At 34.6% G+C, this 11198-nt stretch overlaps 1 protein-coding gene across 1 annotated transcript in view; it reads left to right on the forward strand.

Moving 5' to 3' along the window:
- The window catches only part of brinp1 (bone morphogenetic protein/retinoic acid inducible neural-specific 1), a 171448-nt gene that overhangs the window by 84118 nt on the left and 76132 nt on the right, over positions 1-11198 (forward strand). Inside the window, exon 3 of the mRNA XM_016507822.1 lies at positions 695-885. Coding sequence (XP_016363308.1) covers positions 695-885 — 191 coding nt within the window. The remainder of the gene's footprint in view (positions 1-694; positions 886-11198) is intronic.

Raw genomic sequence — 11198 nt, forward strand, 5'->3', positions numbered from 1 at the left:
TATATATATATATATATATGTGTGTGTGTGTATATATACATACTGTATATTGTATAGATATTCATTCTGTACATTGTAATGCATTATATAATTATAATCATAAATAAATTATTGTAACCAAAGTTAAAATGCATTACCATTTGTTTTTTTTCTTTCTTTTTTATCATTTCTCATCATTCATGAGATCATGCAATGCATTATACGATGCATTAAAAGGCATAATATAATGTATTTTATAATGCATTATATATAGTATAAAGGCTTCAAGTAAAACGTTTTCAAGGTGTTTCTATAGAGAATCTTAGTGAATCTGCTGAGGTGATCATGCACAGCTTAGCACAATAAGCCAAGCATCAATTAAATTCAAGATTATTGTATAATAAAACACTAATGTTCTGTAATTATATATTTGTGATATGGTAATACATTGATAATGACAGTATTTATGTTTTGTCAATGTTCCGTCCAATAATGATGCTAATAAAAAGGGCTCGAACAGCCTCTGTTGCTATGGTTACCCCTGCAATTTCTGTATGCGATAGTGTGTGTTTACCGGCAAGAGAAAAAAACACACTATGACTGCTGTTTAAATGAAGTTTTGTGGTTAGTGTAAATGTGTTTGAAAGAACTGTTGAAATGCATGTGCATATGCAAGAATAAATAACCATCCCTCACGGTCTGCTCTGCTCTGTAGGGAGTTTGCACGTTGGAAGGTGAGGAACACGGCCATCGATAGGCGGGATCTGATCCGGAATCCTCTGCCCTTGATGCCGGAGTTTCAGCGCAGCATGCGGATGCTCGGACGACGGCCTTCCACGCAACAGTTCATCGACACCATCATCAAGAAATATGGGACGCACATCTTGATCTCAGCCACGCTGGGAGGTGAGCGCCACCACCGACATATGCATATGCAGGAACATTGACATTTAATGCAGCCTGACCATAGTAATTTGGCCCATAGAAGTGCACAATCTAACCAAATAACAGGCAAACATGGTAAAAAAAAAAAAAGCTGACAGAAAACCACAAAACCAGTCATAAGGGTCATTTTTTTGAAATTGTGATTTTGCATAATCTGAAAGCCGAAAAATAAAGGTTCCAATGATGTATGGTTCAAGGACCGGAACTATCCGTATATACGGATAGTTCCGTTCCTTGATTCTGATTGGCTGAGCCACGTTCAAAGCTGTTGTAATTTACTCTGCAAACATACACCTTTGTTTATGTATGAGAGTTGCTTGGCAACCACTTTGTTGCAACCACAACTGATTCTGAGGAGCTACAATGTTTGGTGGAAGAATACTGTTTTTATTAATATCATTACACTTTATTTGCTCTGTTTTATTTTGTGAAACCGTACTACGTATATGGAATAATCGTTTTATAAAAGCAATAAGCTATGGAATAATCGTTTTATAAAAGCAATAAGCCCCATGAAGCCGTGGTTTACAGTGACTTTATAACTGCTAGGGGGGTTTTAGGCACTCCGCTTCGCTTTGCTTTAACAGACAGATGCAAATAGACAAAGTGCAATAAGTAGATTAAGCGAATGAGGAATGAACAAACACACAAGTAAAATCATTCAGAATATAGATATGAATAAATATTTAAAGTTTGGTGTAAATGCTGCTGAAGTGGAGAAAGCAATATATTTTAAAGGGGTCATATGATGTTGCTAAAAAGAATATTATGTTGTGTGTTTGGTGTAATGCAATGTGTTTATGTGGTTTAAGGTTAAAAAACACATTATTTTCCACATAATGTACATTATTGTTGCTCCTCTATGCCCCGCCTTTCTGAGGTGTACGCTAATTGGCCAGCTATCCAATGCATTGTGATTGGCCGAATACCTCGAGCGTGTGACGGAAATGTTACGTCCCTTACGATACTGTGATGCAGTGTCCCGGCGCGATGAGACAAAACCAATAAAACCCATTACAAATGAGGCATTTGTTGCATCCAGTGGGGACATAATTACGGATTATAATGATTTATATTGTCTTTTTACGCGTTGTGTATCGCGCCGTGTAAACATAAAACCATGTCTGCATTTGTGATCGGAGAAACGGCAAACAACAAGCGCTACTCTACACTGCTCAAAACTCACGTTTGAATCGTCAGTGGTAAATTCTTTAAATATAAAAAACGTACCTACAGGCTACGGCGGGCTTGAGTGAGGAACGGCCGGCAGGCTTGAGAACGGCGCATCCGGCTGATTCGACGAAGGAGTGGCCGGCGGGCTTGCGGCAACCACATGTGACGACCCCGGGCTGGAATCCACTTCGTCCATGGTGAAAGCCGATCCAGCGATCGACAGCGCGAAGTTGATGTAATTCCTCAGCGACCAGCACGGATCAGCTCTAGGCATGACGAAGCGGATATCGTCCTCTTTTGGAACAACAACAATACTACAGCGAGAATAAAAGTTATGCCTTCTTTCTTTGCGTGTGTTTGGGCGGTGTTATGCAAATCTTCCCACACAGTGACGTAGACATGTGGGGGCGTGTTTAAACGCGTTTTAGGAGGGCGTGGACAAGTCTTAACTTTTATAAAGAATATCTCTTTGGGTTTGAGACTTTAGTCTTTACAACTTTAGGGATCTTATCTATGCATGAACAGCTTGAAAACACTCCAAAGAGAAAGGAAAATTTGAAATTGCATCATATGACCCCTTTAAGTTATGTATTGTAATTGAAATCGAGAGGGGCAAATAGATAAAGCTTAATAAATTAAACACTTAAATGTGTATTTTGGGTGTGTTCTTTGCACTAGTCTGAAAGAAGTCAGGTTATGGAAACAAAAAAAAAAGTCTTCTAAATTCTTAAAATTGAGCAGTGCATGAACAAACAATGTTTTCATGTAGTGTCTTGCCTTAAGAATTGATAAGTCTATATATTTTCCTATCCTAACTATGCTCAATTTTACAGTTGCTATATCTGTTTTTGTCGTTTGTGAGATTCCCTACCATGAAACATTGAAGAACAAATCATTCTCTTAATGGATCATGTCTGTAATGCCAATTCATAATCCCAGTTTGCATGTTTGTGCAGAACTGAACTAAGCCCGATATCCTTTTTGTCCTTTAAGGTCTCAGTTTCATATAGATTCGCAGCTGTCAAGAGTAATTGCTTTGATATGCTGTCATTTGGCTTTCATGGGGAGTTTGTATTCAGGGGTTGGAATATTATATCAGTTCTGGCTTAGTGGTTAAACTTGATGCTCTAATTATGGCATAGAGAAATCGGATAGGAAGAGGGAATATGATGCTGGATTGTAAGAACAGCATAAAACCAAATGCAAAGCATCTCATGGAGGTGTTTAGTCTTTCATTGCCTCTCATAGTTGAGTGTTTATGTCTAACATAGTTAATTTTGTACATAGTTTAAGCTATTTCAGTATTTTGTATTTAGTTAATATAGTGTTTAGTGTTTAGTTTATATATATATATATATATATATATATATATATTAGTTAAAGTTTATTTTATTTCTAGTAACAATAATCATAATAATAATAATAATAATAATAATAATAATAATAATAATAATAATAATAATAATTGTAATAATAATAATTATTATTATAGTTAATCAACTATCATCAACTATAATAACAGTGGTTTTACCCTATCATAATTATATGGCATAATTTATTTATATTCAAATCATACCTTTTCTTTGTATTGCTTTTTTATTAAAATGTCATGCTTTCACTATCTATTTTCTTTCTAAAAGGTTTTATATAAAACTGTTTAAAAACTCTGTTATGCTGTGACTTTTCCCCCTTTATTTTTATTTTTTTTTATGATTTCAAATTAATCAAATTATATTAAAATATAATTTCATACTTACTCTTTATCAGCATTTTATTATTTGAACACTTTTCCTGACTCTTGCTAAGCTCAATATTTCAACTTTGTTAAAGAAAAATCATTATCAAAATCAGGTTATTTTTTACAGAAAAAAATATTGTGCTTGGAGCAAAGCACTGTGATATGAACTAATAAATAACGTGGTGTGATGCAATGATATTTGCTAGATAAATCTCTTTTTGCACTGACCTTCAACCCTGTATCTCTCTCTGTTTATGGCGGTCCTTTGGTCCTGAGGGAGATTTTAATGCACAGTTTTCTGAGAATGAGCCGCACAGTTTCATTCGTGGTTTCTCTCTCTCATCATGATCATCATGTCTCAGTGTGTCAGTAGGCTGCATTTGCTCTAGAGGTCATAAGACACGATAACAGGCCCAAGGTCAGCGCTCTGTGTCAGTCACGCGGTTTACAGTGTGTCATTATGTTGGCAGATAAACATGAGTGGAGAGCAGGCACACACACACACACACACACACACAGAGGATGATGCTGTCTGATCCACATTAAATATGTATATATATTTATTTATTTATTTATTAGCTATTTAGCTATATATCTATTTATTTAATATAAGGTTATTAACTTATTATCACTAACAGAAAGTAAAATTTACTTTAAATTAAATACATGTAATTTTTATATATGTATATTTATATAACTAGCATTTATAAAAAACTAAAATAACTAAAACAAAATGAACTAAAACCTAACAAAAACTATGTAGACAAATAACAAAACAAATAAACAAAAAAATGCATATATTATATATAATGTATTTATATTTCCTATTTGTGTTGCAATGCATTGCTATATTCAAAATGTTTGCATGTATTAACAGTTGATTCAAATGTAACAGTTAATATTTAATTTAATATTAAACAAGCTATTTATTAATTAATTACTTCTTTCATTTAAGCTGAAGGATGTATAATAATCTTTGGAATTACAAATGTATCATCTTTAAGTGTTGAGCAGGTCAGTGGCTGTGCTTTTGGTCATTACAGCATTTATTGGTTATTAGAACCATATAGAGTTTATTGCAAAGTGAAGACATATGAAATGGCAGCTCGAATTTCATTACATTTCAGACGCAGTGTTCGAGGGAATCTATGGACACGAAAGCCCTTATCCTCCGTCACCTACACGATACGACCATAAAACCCAATGGAAAATCGATAGAAGCAATATGCCTGTTCCAGTCTAGAGTACCACAATAAATCACAAACCGCTGTATAATCCAGAGAAATGCGAGGCTAATACCTGAGCGCGCCTCATAATATCTGTGATTACAAATGGTACGAGACGCTGGTGTTCAGATATCAGCGCCGGAGGAAGCAGCCACTTTATTGTGGACAGAGCTTGTAAATATACCGCAGCTCAAGGTCAAAATAAGGTTAATTGTTCTTTGTCCGCTGTAGGCGTCCTTACATTGATTAATCAGTTGATTAACAGGAAATCAGATTTATTAATGCTGCCTTTAAAGGTTACTCACATTAGTGTCAGGGTTTGCCGTCCGCCCTTGTTGTAGCACATTTCTCTTGGTTGAGATTGAACAGTATAGACACAGCCAAAAATAAAGGTCACGAGGATCGAAAGGTTGATGCTAGCAGGTTAATCGACAGTCATGGATGTGCACATAACATTAACATGCCTGCAGGAAGATGAGGGCCAAACAGACAGAATGCATCAGCTGTGACTGTGGTTTAACACTAGAACCGCCACGGGGAAATTTTTTACCCGTGGCTGTTTTTCAAATGTACATAACAGATTTTCAATGAAACATTCAAGTCTCCCAGTCATTGACTTTTACTAAAATTGTGTGATTTACAATCCCCTGTTGATAAAAAGTTTAGATAAAACCAGATCAAAAAACGGGGCATTTATACCTATAAGTGCCAGCGGGTCAAATTTACCCGCTATATAATGCATGTATTTTCGTGCTGCCATTTTCTTGCCGCTTATGTTTTAACATAGTACACTGCTAGGCAACACCTTTCACTCACTGAATTAGCGGTTATCAGTTTCATAAATAAAGACAAAATGAATAAAAGAAGGCGATTTATGAATGCTGAAGAGGTATAAGAAGCACTAAATGCCATGAGCGATGGAGAGTCTGATGGTGGAGAGATAAGTAAAATGTCCTGGGTCAGCTCAGCATCTGACGGCTCATCTGACAGCGATCAATATATCATATTTATGTTTTAGCCTAATGTTACTCATAATTGGTCAACATTTGGATTAATTATTTAATTGTTTTGCCATTTCTATTGTTCTGTTTATTGTTTGCTTCTGTGGTGCTATTTAGTCTGCCCATTTCCTGAATAAAAAAAAAATCCAATCTATGATCTAATGAATAAAACCAAAAAAATATTGGTTTTGTTTTCTCATTCAAATTTTAAATGATATAACTAAACAAATTAATAATTCATTTGGTGAAGCTGTGCGCTTGAATTTGTCATCGCATCATGCAGTGTGGTGAATTATTATTGCTCATTATTGTCTATAGGCTATTTTAGTAATTTAAATAACATAGGTTAATATATTATCTAATATAATTATATTATCATATCTTAATATATTGATTAATGACATTGTAATATGTGTATAATATTACACCACCCAAATATATTTACTTGCTTCTAATTCTCGTTTTCAGTGCAGGCTCGTTTAGCTTCTATTTACCGTTATGAAAAGTGATTAGTGGCCTGCATAAAAAAAAAGCCTTGAACATAAAACAACAGGACAAAAATATAGTTAATGACTAGACATAATCATTTCATGACTCTAGACACTTCTTTGTGAAGACAGTGGCGTAATACAGTGAAATATGTTCTTTAGCCATATCAAAACAGCTGTTATGTGCGTGGGTAAAATTTACCCGCTGGCGGTTTTAGGTTTACAGCGACCCCTGGCGGCTCAAGTGTTAAGGTTCCCGAACATATGTGACATGAAATCCGTTACAAAACCTGGTAATCTGTCTTCATATGCAGCCCCTGCGGCTTCTGAACTGCGTGTGGCATGTTGCGAAACATAAAACCTCAGATTATGGTCGATAAGTGCGGTTATGTGCACACATGCAGTATGTTGATACATACTGATATCAGAAATCAAGAAATCTTGAAAAGAAAAGCAGCTAGAATGCCAGTAAATGCTTTTAAATTTGATGTGAAAGGTTTTCACTTTAACAATTTATGACCTTTAACTGATGGCATGTGACCTTTAGATGACCTTACATGTTGTTAGGTTATTAATTATAAGCAGAGCATGTAAATGCACACTAGAAGTGTCCTTTGTTTGGTGGCCAGAGAGAGACCAACGCGCTGCAAATGAAAAAAAAAAAAAAACACTTGCAAATTAAGAAAACATCTTCATCAATTTGACAACACACACGCTACAAATGCTCACAATACAACCAAATAAAGAAACGCGCTGCAAAAACATAAACGTGCTGCAAATACGCACAACACAAACAAAGAAACGCTGAAAAAAAAGAAATGTACTGCAAATACGCACAACTCAAATAAAGAAACATGCTGCAAATATGCACAACACAAAAAAATAAAGAAACTCCCTGCAAAAACAGAAACGCTCTGCAAATATGCAAAACACAAACAGATAAAGATATGTGCTGCAAATACGCACAACAAAAACAAATAAAGAAACGCGCTGCAAATACACACAACAGAAACAAAGAAAGAAACGTGCTGCAAAAACAGAAGCGCACTGCAAATACACACAACTCAAACAAATAAAGAAACACGTTGCAAAAACAGAAATGCGCTGCAAATACGCACAACGCAAACAAATAAAGAAACGCGCTGAAAAAACAAAAACGCGCTGCAAATACACACAACAGAAACAAAGAAAGAAACGTGCTGCAAAAACAGAAGTGCACTGCAAATACACACAACTCAAACAAATAAAGAAACACGTTGCAAAAACAGAAACGCGCTGCAAATACGCACAACACAAAGAAACGCTGCAAAAACAGAAATGCGCTGCAAATACGCACAACACAAACAAATAAAGAAACACGTTGCAAAAACAGAAACGCGCTGCAAATACGCACAACACAAACAAATAAAGAAACACGTTGCAAAAACAGAAACGCGCTGCAAATACGCACAACACAAACAAATAAAGAAACACGCTGCAAATACGCACAACACAAAGAAACACGCTGCAAAAACAGAAACGCGCTGCAAATACGCACAACACAAACAAATAAAGAAATGCGCTGCAAAATCAAAAATGCGCTGCAAATACACACAACACAGACATATAAAGAAACGTGTTGCAAAAACAGAAACGCACTGCAAATACGCACAACACAAAGAAACACGCTGCAAAACCAGATACGTGCTGCAAATACGCACATATGGGCTCGGCACAGACCACATCGGAAATGTTTAAGAGAACCGCAAAGTGACAAATATGCCTGGGACATATTTATCAATGTTTGCTCTGAACGGTGAGATTTTTGTTTATTTTAATATCCTGATCATACGATTCCTTCGCTTTTTTTGGATATTATTAGCCTAAATAAGCTGACGAAATACACAATTACTGTAACTGTGAAAGCCTATGTAAGCTACAGTAGTAACTTTCCTTACAATAAACTAACTATACAGATTTACTATCAATTTACGAATCAATAAATACATTTATTATATAATACATAAAAAAAAAAAATGGTTGCTATAGTTAAACCATGGTAACTACAAATTAACCATGTATTTATTACACTAACCATAGTTTAACCATGGTATTTGTACAACTGTGGTTATCAATACACAAATGGTAATCAACACAAAAAAAACAAACAAAAAAAAAACATGTTTAATTTTTATTTTGTTGGGGGTAATTTTGGCATTGTTGGGGTCCTCCTTTTGTGGTCTGTGCCACTTGCACGTATCTGTAATTTGGTTGTGTTGTGAGCATTTGCAGCACATTTCTCAATTTGTTTGTGTTGTGAACATTTGCAGCGTGATTTTATATGTGGTTGTGTTGCGTGCATTTGCAGCGCTCTCTCAGCCACCGTACCTTTGTGTCACAACATGCCCAGTTTCTGGCCATTATATCAAATATCGATGTACAAGCTTATTATGTGTTTCAGTTCAAAACGTCTTTCATCTTTACATTTATGAATATGCATATGTTAGATGCTTTAATCCAAATTGCATTTAAGACAGACATTTATAAGTTCATATGTTTACAGGTAACTTCTTATCTATATTGAATGTGCAAATTAAAAAGTATATTTTCAAAAGCAGCACTTGCAGATAATACAATATCAATGAAATAAATGGAAAAACACTTAAGATTAAGTGACTTAAAAAGAGGCATGTTTTAAAGAATAGCATGTTTTTAAGACACTTAAATATATTTTTAAAACCGCTTCGTGATAATGTCAAATTACAAGTTTTGCTTTAAAGTGCATTTCAAATTAGTATGCTATGTTTTGTTGTGCTTTAAAGAAGAACATTTATTTAGTACATTTTAAATATATTACATGTGTTGACTAACATACTAAAGCACATGCAAAGTTAATATATTTGTAAATGTTCTAAATTGCAACGTCATCATTACAAATGTGTAATTACAAATATATTTAAATACATGACATAGAAATTTCGATATAAATTACATTTTAGTTTAGTTTATCATCATTTTTTGCAGTACATTCAGCAGTACTTTAACCATATTTCAAAAACAATAGATTACATATAATGATGTACTTAAGTCCTACTTAAATGGCTCAAATAAAGCACTGTAAAGTTAAAGCTAATTGCAATTAATATAAATTAAAACTATAATATTTTTTTTTATTTTATACATTTAAGTGTCTGAAAAGATTACATTCACTATGCACTTACGTATATTCAAATATATTATTTCTATAAGTGCTTTAAAAAAAAAAAAAAAGTATGCTGGTATTTTTCACAAGGGAACCCAAGTAAAGTCAGTTTTTATACCAACAGTTTTTTGTTCAATCTTTTTATTTCCGTGTTTCTGTTGCTGAAGTGTAGCCTGAAGCTCACAGCTGATTGGCCAGCGGTTAGTGAAGATCGAGAGATGATGTGCTGATTCAACACTTCTAGCATAAGACTGCACAAAGTGAATGATTGGGAATGCTCTGAATAGGAAACAGCTCTCGTAATGCTCACATGAAATGGCAGACTTTCAGATTTCAGTAGTTTTACAGTTGATTGTTGAAATACGCAACACACATAAATGTTTAGTCAAAAGTGTTATTTCAAAATGTGGAGTAAAATACAAGTTTGCTTATAATCAGCGTTTTTTGTCCACCAAAGTACACTGACTATGACCTCGACAGAATTCATTACGCAACATGATACACATTTCAAATAGTAGCATGCTACATTTTTGGGCTACACTTTATTTAAGGTGCCCTTGAAACAGTGTAATTATACAATTAAGCACTGAGTAATATTAATTAACAAGATGTACTTACTATAGGGTTGGGTTTAGAGTTTGTTTCTTGTAATTATACAAAATGTACTCTTATTACTCTACTAAATACATGTAACAAGGACACAGTCAAATGAAGTGTTACCCATTTTTGTCACATGATCTCATTACTATGTCCACGTATCATCTCAGAAATGCAAATTGTTCATTTGCATTTTTACATTACATTTTGTTTAATTATTTTTTTTTTAAGTACTGACAAATGGAAGATCAAGTCAATCACATTGTCTTGTAGCTCTTAAGAAAAATGGTTCTAAACAGTACCAGAAAAGAGTTCTTCAGCTTGTAACAATAGCAGAACCCGTTTTGGTGCTAAATAGGACCCTTTTTAAAGGGTTCCATAAAGAACCAAGCTTTAAAAGTGCTATATAGAACCTTAATGGTGCTATAAATAACCTTTTTAATGATAGTTTGGTTTCATTAATATTATTATATTAGTATATTTATATCATTAAAGGTCCCATATTGTCAAACTGAAATTGCCTGGCTTTTTTCATTATAACTGAGGTCTAGGGGCTATTTAAGTACCATATAAGTTTCAAAGCAGTCAGTCCACAGTAAAATGCACACAGCCTGCATAAAGTAGCTATGATTTTTCATGAACCATTGTGACTTCTGTAAAAAGTTGACGTCAGAACTACACAGTCACCGCTTTCAGTCACCACCCCGAGCACTGCCCACAGTCCCACTCTCCTTTTGCCAAACCCGCATACAACATCGCGTCCATGCCATTGCTGAGCAACAACAACACCGAAACATGTCGAAAAGGTTAACTTTAACCACGAAACCAGATCGGCCGACCTGTAACGTTACACTCTCACTCAAAGGATGG

The sequence above is a fragment of the Sinocyclocheilus anshuiensis genome, unplaced genomic scaffold (assembly GCF_001515605.1).
Source record: "Sinocyclocheilus anshuiensis isolate Anshui unplaced genomic scaffold, SAMN03320099.WGS_v1.1 scaffold117, whole genome shotgun sequence".
In the NCBI taxonomy this organism is placed as follows: domain Eukaryota; kingdom Metazoa; phylum Chordata; class Actinopteri; order Cypriniformes; family Cyprinidae; genus Sinocyclocheilus; species Sinocyclocheilus anshuiensis.